Source organism: Rhinopithecus roxellana, chromosome 13, assembly GCF_007565055.1.
Source record: "Rhinopithecus roxellana isolate Shanxi Qingling chromosome 13, ASM756505v1, whole genome shotgun sequence".
Lineage (NCBI taxonomy): Eukaryota > Metazoa > Chordata > Mammalia > Primates > Cercopithecidae > Rhinopithecus > Rhinopithecus roxellana.
This window is the reverse complement of record NC_044561.1, coordinates 4,623,794-4,642,641: the sequence shown is the minus strand read 5'-3', so window position 1 is coordinate 4,642,641 and position 18,848 is coordinate 4,623,794. Positions and strand designations below refer to the sequence as shown.

General features: G+C 52.9%; 1 protein-coding gene across 5 annotated transcripts in view; it reads left to right on the top strand.

The window, feature by feature from the left end:
• A4GALT (alpha 1,4-galactosyltransferase (P blood group)) overlaps window positions 1–17,988 on the top strand; it is a 28,888-nt gene extending 10,900 nt beyond the window's left edge. Inside the window, exons 2-3 of one of the 5 annotated variants that reach the window (XM_030915458.1) lie at window positions 14,405–14,545; window positions 16,137–17,988. In XM_030915458.1, the coding sequence (XP_030771318.1) occupies window positions 16,183–17,235 (1,053 nt within the window). In that variant the 5' untranslated portion in view covers window positions 14,405–14,545; window positions 16,137–16,182 and the 3' untranslated portion in view covers window positions 17,236–17,988. Of the gene's footprint in view, window positions 1–14,404; window positions 15,048–16,136 lie in introns of all 5 variants that reach the window. The other 4 variants (XM_030915460.1, XM_030915459.1, XM_030915461.1 and 1 more) reach the window with 4 other exon arrangements.
• Window positions 17,989–18,848: the final 860 nt, after the last annotated feature.

Genomic DNA, 18,848 nt, shown 5'->3' with positions numbered 1-18,848 from the left:
TCAAGCTCAAGTGATTCTTGCGCCTCAGCCTCCTGAATAGCTGGGATTACAGTTGTGCCCCACCACACTGGGCTAATTTTTGTATTTTTAGTTGAGATGGGTTTTTGGCATGTTGGCCAGGCTGGTCTCAAACTCCTGGCCTCAAGTGATCCACCTGCCTCAGCCTCCCAAACTGCTGGGATTATAGGCATGAGCCACCGCACTTGGCCTCCTTTAATTTTAATGTGCTGTTTAATTCTATTTGGTTATATTTTATTTTGGATTTTTACAATAATATTCATAAGTGAAATTCATCAGAAGGATATTCTGTGAAGCCATTGTCAGGTTTTGGTTTAAGTATTTGCTTTATTTAAATTTTTTTTGCCTGGCACAGTGGCTCATGCCTGTAGTTCCAGCATTTTGGGAGGCCAAGGCAGGTGGGAGCCTAGGAGTTCAAGACCAGCCTGGGTAACATGGTGAAAAAAACCCCATCTCTACTAAAAATGAACCTGGTATGGTGGCATGTGCCTGTAGTCCCAGCTACTCAGGAGGCTGAGGTGGGAGGGGCATGTACTTGAGCCTGGAAAGTGGAGGCTGTAGTGAGCCATGATCATGTCACTGCATTCCAGCCTGGGTGAGAGCAGACCCTGTCTAAAAAAAAAAAAAAAAAAAAAAAAAAAAAAAAAAAAAAATTAAACTTTCCTTTCTGTATGTTGCTGTTTAACAGTTTAAACATTATCTGTTATTTCAGAGTTTTCCAGGATTCCCTCCCAAAATGTCTTGCCCTGGTGCTTTTTTTTGTAATGGTAGTCCTTTTGTAGTTCTGTTTTTAATGTGGAAGTTGTCCTGTGTAGATTAGCTATGTCTTCTGGGATCCATTTGATTTATTATTTTTCTCCAGAAATTATTTTATTCAGATTTTAAATGTTATTTGCTAAGTACTGTCTTATTTTTAAAAACAATTATCTGCTTATTTGGTTATTTTCCCATTTGGCATTTCCTAGTTTGTATGGGAAGCTTTCTCCCCACCCTCTTATCTTGATTAGGTTAGTTGGTGGTTGTACATTTTATTGGCTTTTTTCCAACAAGCCAGCTTTTTACCTTATTTATTAGTTCTACTGCTTATTTCTTCCCTAATTTATTTCTTCTTTATTCCCTCCCTCCCTTCCTTCCTTCCTTTTCTTTCTCTCTCTTCTCGTCTCGTCTCTTCTCTTCTCTTCTCTTCTCTTCTCTTCTCTTCTCTTCTCTTCTCTTCTCTTGTCTTCTCTCTTCTCAAAACAGGGTCTTGCAGTGTCATACAGGCTGGAGTGCAGTGGCACCATTATGGCTCACTGCAGTCTTAACTTCCCAGGCTCAGGTGATCCTCCTGAGTAGCTCCACTGCAGGTACACACCACCACATCTGACTAAATTTTTTTTATTTTTTGAGAGGGAGTTTAGCTTTTGTTGCCCAGGCTAGAGTGCAATGGCATGATCTCGGCTAACTGCAACCTCCGCGTCCTGGGTTCAAGCGATTCACCTGCCTCAGCCTCCCAAGCAGCTGGGATTACAGTTATGCGCCACCACACCCAGCTAAGTTTGTATTTTTAATAGAGACGGGGTTTCTCCATGTTGGTCAGGCTGGTCTTGAACTCCTGACTTCAGGTGATCTGCCCAGCTTAGCCTCCCAAAGTGCTGGGATTACAAGCGTGAGCCACCGCACCCAGCCTTTTTTTTTTTTTTTTTTTTTTTTTCTGTAGTGACAAGATCTCACTGTGGTTCCCAGGCTGGTCTAAAACTCCTGGGCTCAAACGATCCTCCCACCCCAGCCTCCCAAAATGCTGAGATTACAGACAGGAGCCACCATGATCAGCCATTGTTTCTGTTTTTCATTTTGTGGTTCTTTTTCTAATATTTTAAAACCAGTGCTTTATTTATTTTTATCCTTTCTGTTTTAATTGTTATATACTCTGGTGGCTAAAAATATTCTGATCGTTGCTGTGGCTGTATCCTGTAGATATGGATACTTGGTGTTTTGGTATTTATTGTTGGTGGTGGTGGTGTTACATTTTGAGACAGAGTCTCAGTCACTCGGGGTAGAATACAGTGATGCAATCTTGGCTCACTGCAACCTCCGACTCCTGGGTTCAAGCAATTCTCGTGCCTCAGCCTTCCGAGGTAGCTGGGACTAGATGCCTGTGCCACCATACCTGGCTAATATTTTGTACTTTTAGTAGAGACCAAGTTTCACCACGTTGGCCAGGCTGGTCTCAAACTCCTGTCCTTAACTGATCCCCTGCCTCGGCCTCACAAAGTTCTGGGATTACAGGCGTGAGCCACCATGCCCAGCCTGGTGTTTTTATTATTTTTATTTGCTAGAAATCCCATATATTCAATTTTTAAAATTTTTCCTGATTTTTAAATTAATTTCTAGTCATATTGCCTCATAACCATAAATTTAAAAAAATTTTTTGGATGTTATTGACATTTTCTTTGGACTGAATATGGTCAGATTTCATGATTGTTCCATCAGCTCAGCTCTTAAAAAGAAAGCACATTATCTATCACTATGGTAGAGAGTGTGAAACATTATAGTACCTTACTGATTATCTTATTTCGGTCTTCTGAATTCTTATTTCTGTTTATGCTACTTAACATTTCTTGGACTGAAAGTGGTAAAATCTCTTATTAGTGTTTTGATATTATTTATCCTAGTAGCTCTGTAATTTTTCTATTCTGAAAATTGTAGCAGTATTATTTGATACATTGTAAATTATACTGTTAGCATAATAAATTGCCCTTCTTTGGCTCATTTAGTGATGTTTGTTGTGATTTTGCATCATTTTATATTGAGATTATTGCCCCAGCATTTTGTTTGCATTTGCTTTTATATCTTTGCTTTTTTCTTTCTTTTTTATTTTTTTATTATTATTTTTTTTTTGAGAGACAGAATCTCTATCGCCCAGGCTAGAGTGCAGTGGTACCATCTTGACTCGCTGCAACTTCTACCTCCTGGGTTCAAGTAATTCTCCTGCCTTAGCCTCCCAAGTAGCTGGGATTACAGACACGTGCCACCATGCCCAGCTAATTTTTTGTATTTTTAGTAGAGAGAGGGTTTCGCCCTATTGGCCAAGCTGGTCTTGAACTTCTGACCTCAAGTGATCCGCCCGCCTCGGCCTCCCAAAGTGCTGGGATTACAGGCATGAGTCATTGCGCCCAGCCTTGTGGCAATATTTTCATAGTGAATTTTCTTTATATATAAGCGAGTGTTTGTGCTCCTCACCCCCGTTTCCATTTTGTTTTATACCTTTAATTTTTTTTCCATATTTGAATTAGTTGAATTTTCCTGGAGTGGCAATTAACAGGAGGTTTTGGTGGAAATTGGGAGAGGAGCCAGGACAGTTCTTTGGGTTTCTCTGGTGAAAGGCTCCCTCCTCTGTTGCCATGGTAATGGGCTGTGCTTTTAAAATATGGCCTTTCTCTGTATCCACTCCTTTTTCACCTCCAGAACCTAACCTGTCTCAAGAGGTCACCTGCCTCCAGCCCTGAGTACTCCCAGTTCTTTCTGGCTGTAGCTCCTGCCTTCTGCCATCTCCCTTTTAGAAGCGGCCTTTTCTGGGGTCTTCCACGCCTGAGCGCACCCCCTACCGCCCCCCACCGCCTGCACCATTGCCATGTCTGCTGCTCGCGGGTGCTTTGGGCCACACTCACCTGTGGTTAGGAGTTTGTGGGTTTTCCCTGCCTCTTAGTTACTTTGTATAATTTGGTAGAAGAGGCAAAGTTCAGAACTAAGCTGTTGCCTTATTCCTCCTGGAATGAAGTCCACCTCCCTGAGTTTTCTGTTTGTGGCGTCCACCCAGAGAGCAAGACCGCCTGCTTGATTCCCGGCTTCTGAGGCGTTAAAGGCTTGGGAGGAAGAATATTTTGTAACTTCTGCTCTGAAAAGAGCCCTTCTGCCCTTTTTTTTTTTTTTTTTTTTGAGACACAGAGTCTCAATCTCGCCCAGGCTGGAGTGCAGTGGCGCGATCTCCGCTCACTGCAAGCTCCGCCTCCCGGGTTCACGCCATTCTCCTGCCTCAGCCTCCTGAGTAGCTGGGACTACAGGCGCCGCCACCTCGCCCGGCTAATTTTTTTGTATTTTTAGTAGAGATGGGGTTTCACAGTGTTCGCCAGGTTGGTCTCGATCTCCTGACCTCATGATCTGCCCACCTTGGCCTCCCAAAGTGCTGGGATTACAGGCGTGAGCCACTGCGCCCGGCCTCTTCTGCCCTTTTTTTTTTTTTTTGAGACGGAGTCTCGCTCTGCCGCCCAGGCTGGAGTGCAGTGGCTGGATCGCAGCTCACTGCAAGCTCCACCTCCCGGGTTCACGCCATTCTCCTGCCTCAGCCTCCCGAGTAGCTGGGACTACAGGCGCCCACCACGTCGCCCGGCTAGTTTTTTTTTGTATTTTTTTTAGTAGAGACAGAGTTTCACCATGTTAGCCAGGATGGTCTCCATCTCCTGACCTCGTGATCCACCCGTCTCGGCCTCCCAAAGTGCTGGGATTACAGGCTTGAGCCACCGCGCCCGGCCTCTTCTGCCCTTCTTACAAACAACAGCTCTTTTTTTTTTTTTTTTTTTTGAGTCCAGAGTCTCACTCTGTTGCCCAGGCTGGAGTGCAGTGGGGCAAACTCGGCTCACTGCAATCTCCGCCTCCTGGGTTTAAGCGATTCTCCTGCCTCAGCCTCCCGAGCAGCTAGGACTACAGACGTGCACCACCACACCCGGCTGATTTTTTGTTTTTCTTTTTTTGAGACAAGGTTTTTTTGCTCTCGTCGCCCAGGCTGGCAGTGGCGCAATCTCAGCTCACCACAACCTCCGCCTCCCGGGTTCAAGTGGTTCTCCTGCCTCAGCCTCCCGAGTAGCTGGGAGTACAGGCCTGCACCACCATGCCCGGCTAATTTAATTTTTGTATTTTTTAGTAGAGACAGAGTTTCACCATATTGGACAGGTTAGTCTTGAACTCCTGACCTCGTGATCTGCCCACCTTGGCCCCCAAAGTGCTGGGATTACAAGCATGAGCCACCGCGCCCGGCCACAAACAGTCCTTCTTATGACAATACTTCCTCCTAAAAACTGTCATTCTTACTTCTTGGGTAGAAATATTATATGTATTTGTGCCCTGAAAGACTGTGGGGGCTGGGGTGGGGAACAGGACACTGGGTTCTCCAAGCACGGTTTGGAAGGGCATTGAGTTTTCACACCAAGGGGGGTTGGAGTTCCAAGACCAAGGAGCCCACCCCTCCTTTGATGGACAAAGCAGTGAAGGTCCAGGGAGGGGCAGAGGTGGGTCCAAGGTCACGTGCCAAATCTTAGCGGGTGGGGAAGCTGTCAGGCAGGGCCTGGATTTGAATTCTGTACTCGGTGCTGTTTCTTGGCTCTGTGGCCTTCCACCCCGGATCCCTCAGGGTTCTTGGCGCCTCAGGTCTGTGCTAAGGCATTACTTATCACTTGCAGGTTAGCAGCAGGTGCTCACATGTCCCCCCAAGGTTAGAGCATTTGGTTAGCCTGCACCTGCCCCGCCCCCTCCCCCCGCCACCGTGCAGAAGGGAATCTGAGGCCCAAAAGGAAAGTGACCTGTCTAACGTCACGTGTCCAGTCATCTTCTGGACCTCACTGGTGAGTGGGCCAAGGGCAGCTTCCTAGTTCTGCACTTTCAAAGTTTTCAAAACACTCCTTATTACAGGCTGGGCATGGTGGTTCACGTCTGTAATCCCACCACTTTGGGAGGCTGAGGCCAGTGGATCACAATGTCAGGAGTTCAAGACCAGCCTGGCCAACATGGTGAAACCCCATCTCTACTAAAAATACAAAAATTAGCCAGATACGGTGGCAGGTGCCTGTAGTCCCAGCTACTCGGGAGGCTGAGGCAGGAGAATCACTTGAACCCAGGAGGCAGAGCTTGCAGTAAGCTGAAATCATGCCACTGAACTCCAGCCTGGGCAACAGAGTGAGACTCCGTCTCAAAAACAACAACAACAAACAAACAAACAAAAATGCTCCTTATTTATTTAACACATGTGGCTGAACCCTAGGCTGGGCTAGTCTCTGCCCCCAAGGCATTGACAGCCTGCTGGGGACAGCACACACACACACACACACACACACACACACACACACACACACAGTAGGGCAGCACACACACACATGCACACAGTGGGGCAGCGTGTTCACACACACACACAGCAGGGGAGCATGTGCCAGCCAAGGCTGCAGTGTGGAGAGCAGGGGTGCTGCGGCCAACAGACCACACTGTAATGTACCCCGGCCTGAGTACCGCTGTGGCCCCTTAACTATTCTGAAAGTTAAACAAGGGAGCAGGGCTGGGATTGGCTGGAGTAATCCCTGCATCCCTCACTGGGAGTCAGGCTGAGCTAAGACAACCTGCCGACCCCATTGTTTGGGCCAGGACTGCCTGACTCCACCAGGTGTGTCCTCAGCAAGTGGAGGAACCCATCCCGGTGGGCATTTCACCTTTTCTGCATGAAGGCTCCTGACCCTTTGTCTCCTACTACGTCCCCTCCCCAAAACCACCCAGTTCCAGTGAGTCAAGGTGTCCTCTTCCCAGCAAGCGGGCTCCCATGCCAGTTGGGGGTAAACAGTGTGTTCCAGCCGGACACAGCGGCTCATGCCTGTAATCCCAGCACTTTGGGAGGCCAAAGTGGGCAGATCACCCGAGGTCAGGAGTTCCAGAACATCCTGGCGAACATGGCGAAACCCCATCTCAACTAAAAATACAAAAAAATTAGCCGGACATGGTGGCGCACGCCTGTAGTCCCAGCTACTTGGGAGGCTGAGGCAAGAGAATCTCTTGAACCCGGGTGGCGGAAGTTGGCAGTGAGCTGAGATCGCACCACTGCACTCCAGCCTGGGCGACAGAGCAAGACTCCATCTCTAAAAAAAAAAAAAAATCCCCCTCCTCTGGTGGGGGAGCCCCTTTTTCAGGTGAGGACACACACAAGTCCTCAACAGTGGCCGCACATCTAGGTGCCTTCAGTCCTGTGAGTCTGGCCCTGGCCCTCTCTATCTCCTGCCATTGCAGCCCCGCCCCTGATATGATGTTGTGGGGTCAGAGACCAAGAAAGGCATCCTGGTGTCCGCTGAGGGGGATGAAGAGGGAGAAAGGAGAGAGAGAGAGAGACCAACCTGGAGTGGCAGGAGTGAGAGAAAGAGGGGAGGGACTAGGAGTTCTGGGGAGAAAAAGCAGGAAGAAGACACAGATCAGGGGGATGAGACATTCGTTGATTGACTGAGGAGGTCATCAGAAGGTTCCATCATTGACTTCTAGGTTCTCCTTTCCTCTTGGGTGGGCTGTGCAGGGTGGGATCCACGTGTCATGACAGTGTCATGTGGGTCTTTGTCTCCTTCCCTTGACTCTGCATGCCTCAGGGCTGGCTTCATTCCCAGTCAGCCTCTGCCCCTACGGTTCCTGGCTCACACCTAGTGACCCCATGGGAAGCACATACCTCTGCTTGGCCCGGACTGCATTCTGTGTGCCTCAGCCTGACCACTGCGGCCAGGGGAATGTGGTACTATCATTAGCCGGACCTGAGTCAGTGCTTACGGCAACATTCAGGGAGCGGGGCCCACGGGCAGGGGTGGATTCCCACAGGACAGCAGGTGTTCTCAGGAAGATGAATGGGTGCAGGGTAGGTAAACCTAGATGACCCCTCTGCCTCCACTACAGAACAGCGGTGCATGTGACTTTTCTCTTTTTTCTCCTGCTGCGGTGGGAGCATTCTCCACAGAGCTGCCATGTTAGTGATGTTCAAAGCCACGTGTGACCTTAGGGTCATGGGGACCCTGGAGAAGGTAGTATGAGAAGTTTCCTTTCTACCTCACCCTGGCCAGGGTTCTACCTCGGGCTCCTGTCTAAGTCTGGGACCCAGCTGAGACCTGACCACACTTAATCCCCACAGCAACCTGTGACCTGAACCAAGGTTCAGAGAGGTGGCCTGTCTTGTGGGCACGTGGCAGGGCCAGGAAGGAAGCTCAGGTGTGTTGGTGTGGGCCTTTGTCCTCCAGGCCTGGCCACATAAAGTCCTGCTCAGGAAGGAAGCCGTGAGGCAATGAGCTGGGAGACGCTGGGGGTGAAGCCCACCTTGGTCCCTGTCTGACCAGGCAAGGGTGGAGGTGGATGGGGAGGGGACCCAATTTGGCTCCACTAAAGGCAAGTATGACCATGGGACAGGGATGGCAGGCTCTGATGGTCCAGTTGGTGACAGCTGTGGGACTGGGAACATGATAAAGAGGATGCTATGTCCGGGCTGCATGTCCCTGCTTCCTGACCTTAAACGCTATCCTGAGTGGCCCTTCCCTCGCAGCCCCATCACAGACACCCACCAGTTCCCCTACCGGAGGAAAGGCCTATGACATGATGGCCGTGGCCACATCTGTTGAGGGCCTGCTCCGTGGGCTGGGCCCTGGAGATGCATTGCCTCCCTCCATCCCTCCAAAGTGGAGTTAATCCCATTTTGTGGGCAGAGAGAGACTAAGGTTCACAGAAGGAGTCACATGGCTGGTGACACAGTAGGAACCCCTGTGTGACCCTGGCGCTGGTGTCTTTCGCCTCAGAGGTCTGGGGTCACAATCACAAGTCAGCAGGGGTGGTTACACCCCAGCCTGGCCATGCACAGGGGGCAGCTCCTTATCTGGAGACTTGGAAGCCACGGCAGGATCCAACCATGGTCACTGATGCGCCCTCTTTGGCCATTCCTGGGCCTGTTTATCCCCATATCCCACCGTGGCTTTGCTCCTAAAGTTCCAGTTCCTGGGCCCTCCTGTTGAGACCCCAAGAACATGAGAAGAGTGGAAATAGCCTCTGGCTCCCCTGGAAGGCCATTCCTCATCTCATCGGTATCTGTTGAGCTCCTGCTGTCGGCTAAACCTGCGTCAGCACCAGGAACAGAATGAGAGCGAGGAGCCCCTGCCCGTTAGGACTGAGATAACGGAAAACACACACAATCATTTCCAGGGGATGAGGGCTGCGCTGGGCGCGGTGGCTCCATCTGGTCCCATCACTGAGCCCTGGAGCCCCTGTCTCCTGGGTGGATTGCTCCCTACCTCAGGAACAGCCCATCTCCAGTGACCCACTGTGGGCCAGTGTTGGTGTAGGCCCCTGGGTTAGTCGGGGTTCTCCAAATAAACAGAACAGTCGATGAGAAGATGAAATAAGACGTCTCAGCTCAGCAGTGAGGCAGGAGAACGGGGGCACATTCCTCCGTCCTCAGCCTTTCCTTCTACTCAGGTCCTCGAGGGTTGGGGGACCACCCACACTGGGGGCCATCTGCTTCCGGAGTCTGCCATTCGAATGCTAATCTTATCCGGAAACACCCCCAGACACACCCAGGAGTAATGTTTAATTGGGGCACCCTGTGGCCTGGTCAAGTTGACACATGAAATTAACCATCATAGCCCCAACTCTGGTTTGGAATAAACATCTCTGAAGGCCAGCCCAGCTACAGCACTCCCACGGGACTGGCCGAGGCCTCTGTGGTGACGACAGCCTCACGGCTCAGCCTGTCCCTCTGCGCAGTCCTGCGTCCCTTGCCCTCACAGGGACCCAGAGCCCTCCCCAGGCCCTGCATGGGGCTCTCCAAGTCCTCAGTGAGCTCCCTGGGCCAGGTCCATGACCAAGGAAAGGAAATGTTGAGGGACGTGACTGAGAGTGACAGGAGGGTCATGGTCACTCACGCCAAGGGGCAAGAAAGAATTCAGGGCGAGTCTGCAGTGCAAAGTGAAAGCAAGTTTATTACGAAAGTAAAGGGGCCAGGCGCAGTGTCTCACGCCTGTAATCCCAGCACTTTCGGAGGCCGAGGTGGGCGGATCACTTGAGGTCAGGAGTTCAAGACTAGCCTGGCCAACATGGTGAAACCCCATCTCTACTAAAAATACAAAAAATTAGCCGAGCATGGTGGCACACGCCTGTAATCCCAGCTACTCAGGAGGCTGAGGCAGGAGAATTGCGTGAAGCCAGGAGGCAGAGGTTGCAGTGAACTGAGATTGGGCCACTGCACTTCAGCCTGGGCAACAGGGCAAGACTGTCACAGACACAAAAAACACAGAAAGGAATAAAAGAATGGTTACTCCATAGAGCAGTCCCTAGGGCTGTTGATTACCCATTTTTATGGTTACGTCTTGATGATATATGCTAAACAAGGGGTGGATGATTCATGCCTCCCCTTTTTAGACCACATAGGGTAACTTCCTGACATTGCCATGGCATTTGTAAACTGTCACGGTGCTGGTGGGAGACTAGTAGAGAGGACGACCAGAGGTCACTCTCATGGCCATTTTGGTTTTGGTGGGTTTTGGCCGGCTTCTCTAACTGCAACCTGTTTTATCAGCAAGGTCTTTATGACCTGTGTTTTGTGCTGAACTCCTATCTCACCCTGTGACTTACAGTGCCTTAACTGTCTGGGAATGCAGCCCAGTAGGTGTCCGCCTCATTTTACTCACCTCCTATTTAAGATGGTGTTGGTCTGGCTCACACGCCTCTGACACCTTTTTCCCTCTTGGGGCCTCTGTGTTCCCGTGAGGACATCGAAATCTCCAAGGGCATAACCCTGGTGCTCTGAGAGCCTCTCTGTCAGCACTCCGCCTGGATGGAGGGCTCAGTGCGGACTCCATTTTGTTGGGTCATGGTTGGCCAGTGCTAGGCTGAGCTGGGCTGGACACAGGGCCGGAGGGGTAGCGCCCTTACTGTAGGGACAGGTGGGGGTGCAATTCGTGTAGGGATGAAAAGCACCAGCTTGGAGGGCCTTTCCTAAGCCCTTGGGCCTGGCCCCTGATATCGATACCCCTAGTTGGGGCCTGCAGAGCTGGTGCCAAGAACCTGGCCAGTAGGAGTGTGACCCAGCCTTTGGCCCTCTGTCTCCGTTGCCCTGCACCTCTCGAATTTTTTTTTTTTTTTTTTTTTTTGAGATGGAGTCTCCCTCTGTCACCAGGCTGGAGTGCAGTCGTGCGATCTCAGCTCACTGCAATCTCTGCCTCCCGAGTTCAAGCGATTCTCCTGCCTCAGCCTCCTGAGTAGCTGAGACTACAGGCACGCAGCACTACAGCAGCTAATTTTTGTATTTTTGGTAGAGACGGGGTTTCACCATGTTGGCCAGGATGGTCTTAATCTCTTGACCTCGTGATCCACCCACCTCAGCCTCCCAAAGTGCCGGGATTACAGGCGTGAGCCACCGCACCCGGCCATGCCCTGCACCTCTCCTCACTCCTCACTTCCTGCCTAAGATGAGTCATGGGGGATCCTGGCAGTGGGAACCATGGAAGGGCTTAGAGCAGGGGAGTGACTACAGTAACAGGCTAACTGGGAATAGCTCCCTGGTGACAGGGTGGGAAGTGGTGAGCCTGGAGGCAGGGGCAGGCAGCAGGAATGTGCCAGGCCCAGCTGACAAGGCCCAGGACATAGGCTGCAACTGTGAGGCCCGTCTCGGGGGCCAGGAGCATGCTTTGGGCCTGAGGTCACCCGGGTATTGGTCTGCGGCCAACTTGGCCCCATACACAGTTTCTATTCCTGGGTCTTGGGCTTTGACACCAAATATGGCGTGGCCCTAGTCTGGCACCCCCAACGACATCCTGCCCCTCCAAGTGGGCCTGGACCCCGCCCACACCATGGAGTCAGATCATGCCAGCACTCAGGGCCCCCAAGCAGGCAGGGGCTCCTGCTGCTGCTACTGGCCCTCCAACAGTTCACCTGTTTGCGTGGTTTGCATGGGGTTAAAAGTACTCAGGACCAAAATAGCCCCTCTCCCTTCAGAAGAAGGACAGGGGCAGGGGGCACCATGTCTTAGTTACACCACAGCCCTGTCCTTGCTACCCGCATCCCAGGGAGCTCACCCGGCCTCTGCCCCCTACTTTTCTCACTGGCCCACTTGGTCACACAGCAGTCTACACACTCATTGGTCCGCTCTTACTGGTCACTCACTCGTTAATTGATCCATTCATTTGCTGATCATTCATTAATTCACTCATTGGTTAACTCGTGGAGTCACTATTTATTGACTGCGTACTAAGAGCTGGGCACTGTTCTACTATTCTAGAGCTGAACAAAACACAAAACATACCTAACCTCATGGTGTTACGTTCTAGACAGACAACCAAAGCAAATAAGTAGGATGTACCGTGTGTTAGAATAAGTGCAAGGATGAGGAAACTAACGAGGGGGCTCTGAGGTGATGGGGGCAGTTGGAAATTCAGGGGGCCCAGGGAGGACTCGATGAGAAGGGGACTTATGGCCGGGCGCGGTGGCTCAAGCCTGTAATCCCAGCACTTTGGGAGGCCGAGACGGGCGGATCACGAGGTCAGGAGATCGAGACCATCCTGGCTAACACGGTGAAACCCCGTCTCTACTAAAAATACAAAAAAAAACTAGCCGGGCGAGGTGGCGGGCGCCTGTAGTCCCAGCTACTCGGGAGGCTGAGGCAGGAGAATGGCGTGAACCCGGGAGGCGGAGCTTGTAGTGAGCTGAGATCTGGCCACTGCGCTCCAGCCTGGGTGACAGAGCGAGACTCCGTCTCAAAAAAAAAAAGAGAAGGGGACTTATTTATTTATTTATTTATTATTATACTTTAAGTTCTAGGGTACATGTGCATAGCGTGCAGGTTTGTTACATATGTATACTTGTGCCATGTTGGTGTGCTGCACCCATCAACTTGTCAGCACCCAAGAGAAGGGGACTTTTGAGTGGGCACCTAAGAGAAGAGCCTTCCAAGCAGAAGGACAGCAGGTGCCAAGGCCCTGGCAGCCATGCGAGGTCTGAGAAACAGGCAGCCAGGTGTGGCTGGGGCACAGGTGGCGGGGAGAGAATCAGAACATGAGGTCACGGGTATGGGGGACACATGGCACCCAGCAGGTCAGGGCCTCACATCACTCAGGGTCTAAGCTGAGAATGACGTGGCCAATGTGCTTGTAAAGCATCCTGCTGGCTGTCGAGGGAGTGGGTCAGGGTGAGCCGTTTTCCCATGTGTCGGCTGCATGCTGGGAACCTAGCTGGGTGCTGGGGAGAGAAGATACAGGTGCACACTAGATGCTTGTTCCCATGGTGCTTGCAGAGGTCTGGAGCCACCGCTGTCTCCTCCATCTGACCCGCTCATCCTTGGTGCTTAACCAAGTGTCACCTCCCTGAGGGAGTCACCGTCTCGTTTCCTTTTTTTCTTTTCTTTCTTTCTTTCTTTCTTTCTTTCTTTCTTTCTTTCTTTCTTTCTTTCTTTCTTTCTTTCTTTCTTTCTTTCTTTCTTTTTTTTTTTTTTTTTTTTTTTTTTGACGAGGTTTTGCTCTTGTTGTCCAGGCTGGAGTGCAGTGGTACGATTTCGGTGCACCACAACCTCCGCCTGCTGGGTTCAAGCAATTCTCCTACCTCAGCCTCCTGAGTAGCTGGGATTACAGGCATGCGCCACCACGCCCGGCTAATTTTGTATTTTTAGTAGAGACAGGGCTTTTCCATGTGGGTCAGGCTGGTCTCCAATTCCCGATCTCAAGTGATCCACCCGCCTTGGCCTCCCAAAGTGCTGGGATTACAGGTGTGAGCCATCGTGCCTGGCCTTTTTTTTTTTTTTTTTTTTTTTTTTTTTGAGACAGATTCTCGCTCTGTCGCCCAGGCTGGAGTGCAGTGGTGTGATCTCCGCTCACTGCAAGCTCTGCCGCCTCCTGGGTTAACGCCATTCTCCTGCCTCAGCCTCCCTAGAAGCTGGGACTACAGGCGCCTACCACCACGCCCGGCTAATTTTTTTTTGTATTTTCATGGTTTCACCATGTTCACCAGGATGGTCTGGATCTCCTGACCTCGTGATCTGCCCACCCCAGCCTCCCAAAGTGCCGGGATTACAGGCGTGAGCCACCGCGCCCGGCCTTTTGTGTTTTTTTTTGGAGACAGAGTCCGGCTTCGTCACCCAGGCTGGAGTGCAGTGGCGCAGCTCGGCTCACTGCAACCTCCACCTCCCTGGTTTTCAAGCAATTTTCCTGCCTCAGTCTCCTGAGTAGCTGGGATTACAGGTGCGCACCACCACACCTGGCTAATTTTTGTATTTTTAGAAGAGACAAGGTTGCCCCACGTTGGCCAGGCTGGTCTTGAACTCCTGATCTCAAGTGATCCACCCGCCTCAGCCTCCCAAAGTGCTGGAATTACAGGCGTGAGCCACCACGCCTGGCCTCTTTGTCTGTTTCTAAACGGTGCCCCCACCAGACTGAGAACTCCTTCAGGGAAAGGCTGTGTCTGATTCTCCCCTTCTCCCAGGTACCAGTGCAGGGCCTGCGCCTGTTCCCCGAGTGTCCCCTGAGAGGTGGAGTGAGTGAATGTATCAGTGAACACATGAGCCCCAGGCCTGACCTGCCTGTGTGGCCAGGGGGACGAGTCCTCTGAGAGCCAGCGACCTGTCTCACTCTCTTCTTGTCATCTTTTGCAGATGGATTTGCAGCCGCTGCAAGTGTATGGAAGGGCCGTGTTCGTGTTGGCAAAGAAGGTCGGCTATTGAGCCAGGGTGTGTCTCCCAGAGGCCTGCAGACTGCCAGGATCCCCACTTCTCTGCAATGGGCTGCCCAGGCTGGTCAGTTACCAGCCAGTGACATCGTTGAGGTTCCCAGCTCTCTACCCTGGGAAGGGCCCAGCCTAAGTTACCAAGCCCCAGGCTCCCAGTACCACTCTCAGCCTGTGTGAGATTGCCACCCCACCTTCTGCCTATCCTTGGAAGGGGACCGACTCTCAGTTCCCCTTAGCAACCAGGTTGCACCCAGTCCCTTGACTTTGTGCCCAGGTTTCCTGGCACCTAAAGTAGAAACGATACAACGGCCCCCTGGGCTTGCTGAAGGCCAGTGGCGGTGTGAGTTTGTCATGGAGCATAGAAGTCACTGATTTAATGGTGATCCCGCTGGCTGTTAACATCAATACAGTTCAGGTCAGCATGCACCAAGTTCCTCCAACACACCAGGTACATTGGCTAGCCACTTCTTCCAGGCAGAGCGGTGCAGTGGTGAGAGCAGGGACCCTGGCCAGGTGGCCTGGGACCTAATCCCTGCACTGTCACTGCTGGCTGTGGGACTCTGCACAAGGTACTGTACTTCTATGCCTCAGTTTCCTCATCTGTGGGGTGGGGGTGGTAATTGCCACCCCATAGGGTGGTTATAAGGGGCCACACATGTTCCTATGTGTGAGATGCTGAGAAAGTCACCCGGTATGGACAGGATGGACAGCCAGTATTTATAGAATTATGAACGAATGAATGTTACCCTTTAGTGGGTTCCGGCGTCCTGTCCTGCCGGTGGGAAGACTGAGGCTCAGAGAGCTCCGTCACTTGCCCCAGGTAACACAGCCGGTTCAGGCAGAGTTGGAGTCTCATGCCTCCCAGGTGTTCACAGTCTTTTCCCCAGGAGCATGGTCCAAGCCTGCTGCTCCCCCAACCACCTGCGAGGTACCTGGGCATGTTCCTGCACTGGCCAAGCGCACATCACCAGGAAAGAGGGGTCTAAGGCAGTAGTACAAGTCAGCATCATGGCCTAAGGCACAACCTCCCAGTTTCTTTCCCACCTGTGTCTATGAAAAGCATAGCCCAGGGTCTGATGCGGTAGGCATCCTATGTACCTGGAACGAGCGCCCTGTGAGTGCACCTGCTGGGCCAGCCCTTAGCAAGCCAGTGCCCGGGCCTGCCAGAGCCCCAGGCCTCATGTTGAACGTCCTCAGGACCCCTCAGTGGCCTGTCCTTGGATGAGCCCCAGGCGTGGTTCATGGAGCTGAGGTGGGCATGAGCTGGGCCTCAAAACCCAGGCTGCCAATCCTAACAGAGCCCTGTGTGTCACATGGTGAAGCCATCACTTCTGACAGTCCTTATGCAGACCAGACTCTGGCCTGGGCCTGTAATGGTTACACACCATGGGTGGCACTGGCCTGGTCCTTGGGGGAACTCACAGGTGTGTCACAGGGAGTGGAAGGGACCCTGCTCAGACCCCAGTCTATGGCCCACTGTGCTCCCATTTCATAGGTGAGCAGCCAGCAGGCTGGGGTTCAAGCCTTGACCCCTGTGGGCCCGGAGTCCATGGGCTTGGAAGCCAGCCTTGGCTCTGGCTGATGTTCACAGGAAGCATTTTCCCTGTGGGTCGGGAATGCCAACGGCCTCCCTGATGGCGGGTGCTCATCTCTTGCAGACCAGCCGGTTCCTGCTGGAAGCTCCTGGTCTGATCTGGGGAGACCATGTCCAAACCCCCCGACCTCCTGCTGTGGCTGCTCCGGGGTGCCCCAAGGCAGCGGGTCTGCACCCTGTTCATCATCGGCTTCAAGTTCACGTTTTTCGTCTCCATCATGATCTACTGGCATGTTGTGGGAGAGCCCAAGGAGCAAGGGCAGCTCTATAACCTGCCAGCAGATATTCCCTGCCCCACCTTGGCACCCCCCTCCCACGGCCCCGCTCCGGGCAACATCTTCTTCCTGGAGACCTCAGACCGGACCAACCCCAACTTCCTGTTCATGTGCTCCGTGGAGTCTGCCGCCAGAACTCACCCCGAATCCCACGTGCTGGTCCTGATGAAAGGGCTTCCAGGTGGCAACGCCTCCCTGCCCCGGCACCTGGGCATCTCGCTTCTGAGCTGCTTCCCGAATGTCCAGATGCTCCCGCTAGACCTGCAGGAGCTGTTCCGGGACACACCCTTGGCCGACTGGTATGCGGCTGTGCAGGGGCGCTGGGAACCGTACCTGCTCCCCGTGCTCTCCGACGCCTCCAGGATCGCACTCATGTGGAAGTTCGGCGGCATCTACCTGGACACCGACTTCATTGTTCTCAAGAACCTGAGGAACCTGACCAACGTGCTGGGCACCCAGTCCCGCTACGTCCTCAACGGCGCCTTCCTGGCCTTCGAGCGCAGGCATGAGTTCATGGCGCTGTGCATGCGGGACTTCGTGGACCACTACAACGGCTGGATCTGGGGTCACCAGGGCCCGCAGCTGCTCACGCGGGTCTTCAAGAAGTGGTGCTCCATCCGCAGCCTGGCCGAGAGCCACGCCTGCCGCGGCGTCACCACCCTGCCCCCCAAGGCCTTCTACCCCATCCCCTGGCAGGACTGGAAGAAGTACTTTGAGGATATCAACCCCGAGGAGCTGCCACAGCTGCTCAATGCCACCTATGCTGTCCACGTGTGGAACAAGAAGAGCCAGGGCACGCGGTTCGAGGCCACGTCCAGGGCACTGCTGGCCCAGCTCCATGCCCGCTACTGCCCCACAACACACAAGGCCATGAAGATGTACTTGTGAGAGGCCTGCGAGGCCACCTTCCCAACCCGCTTCTGATGGAGGGGGCACTTGGCCAGGCTTCCTGGGGAGGCAAGATTGGGGGCCCAGGAGAGGGAGGTCTAAGCTGCCACTGGGCTTAGGCTGGCTGTTGAGGAGCTGAGGGAGCAGGTCCAGTGGGAGGCTGTGGACATCCCCAGGACAGTGTCCTGTCTTGAGGCAGGGCTGACACGTGGTGCCAGAGCCTGCGGAGTGAGCTCAGTGAGCGCCCCAGGCCTTCTAGACAACAGGCAGGAAGGATGAACCTCAGGGCACCCCTGGATGTCACAGGAAGCCAGACAGTTGGGGCAGAGGTGCCCACGAGGGCAGAGGCCGGTGCTAAGGGGATGGGGAAGGAAGGACGAGGTTCCCAGAGAGGAGAGGAGGCTGTTGCTAGGAAAGCGGCAGCGATGGGGGAGACCCAGCCCTAAGGACCGGGTGTGGAGGATGCTTTTCTCTTTTCTGGTTTTGGTTCCTCTTTCGGAGGGGCCAGCAGGGACTGAGTGGGCAGAGGCCTGGCAGTGCCAGCCTGGGGAGCCCCTTAGGGGCAGCCCCTCCTGCCCACCCCATCCTTCCTCCTCTCCAGAGATGCCAGGGGGGCGCATATGCTCTGCCCCTTCCCTCTGATGGGGGCTGGGTGGGGAGGCTCTTTAGGCTCAGGAGAAACATTTTAAAGAAACCCCCTCCCCATTATAAATACAGGAGAATAATCAATAAAATAAAAGTGACCCACTGTCACCTCAGGCCTTGTGATTGGTGAAGTGCGTTCTGCTCACAGCCTCCTCCGCTCCATTCTTCTGATGGGGAAGCCACTGGGTGGACAGGTGGTGGCTTCGCCGAGGTCTCACAACCTGCCCAGCACAGAAGAACCTGGGACCTGGCTCCTAGCCCCGGTGTCCCTGGTGATGGAGTGGGGAATGCGGGGAGCTTGTGTTTCCCTCTTCCTTTTTCAAGGCTCACAGACACCCGAGGTTGGGTCCCACCAGCACACCCCCTCCATGACAAGCCTGAATCTGTTTCACATAAATGGGACCAAATGTGGACACTGAGGAGCCCGCCACCCATCCAGGGAGGGGTCCATTGAGGGAGCTGTGAGGGCCTGTGGGGTTCCTCTGGCCTCCGCCTGGATGCTGAAATCCCGGGAGGGTCCTGAAGTACTGTGTGGGCGGCTCCAGGACTGGGCCATAGGAATATCTGATCCCCACATGGCGAGACCCCAGCTGGTTCGCATTGTGGAAACTGCCTAGGCGTTCCCACCAGGCTGGAGGAGAGCTCCCACCAGGACTGGGGGTGCTGCCAGGAGCACTGGGGCCCAGCGGGCTGCTTTTTGGCAGCTGAAGGGGGAGGCATTCATTGGCCCCCGTTTTCTGCCCACAGACCATCTCGGGCAGCATGGGAAGGAGGTGAGCTTCCTGGCTCTTTAGGGGTATTCAAGAGCAGGTTGTGTGTTGTTTCCTTTTTTTTTTTTTTTTTTTCTTGAACTCCTGACCTCAGGTGAGCCACTGCACCTGGCCCAGGTTTTGTTTTTGATAAATACAAAGGGTTGTAAAGTCAGTGATTTCTCCAGCCACAGCAGCATTTCAAATGAGCAGGTTTTA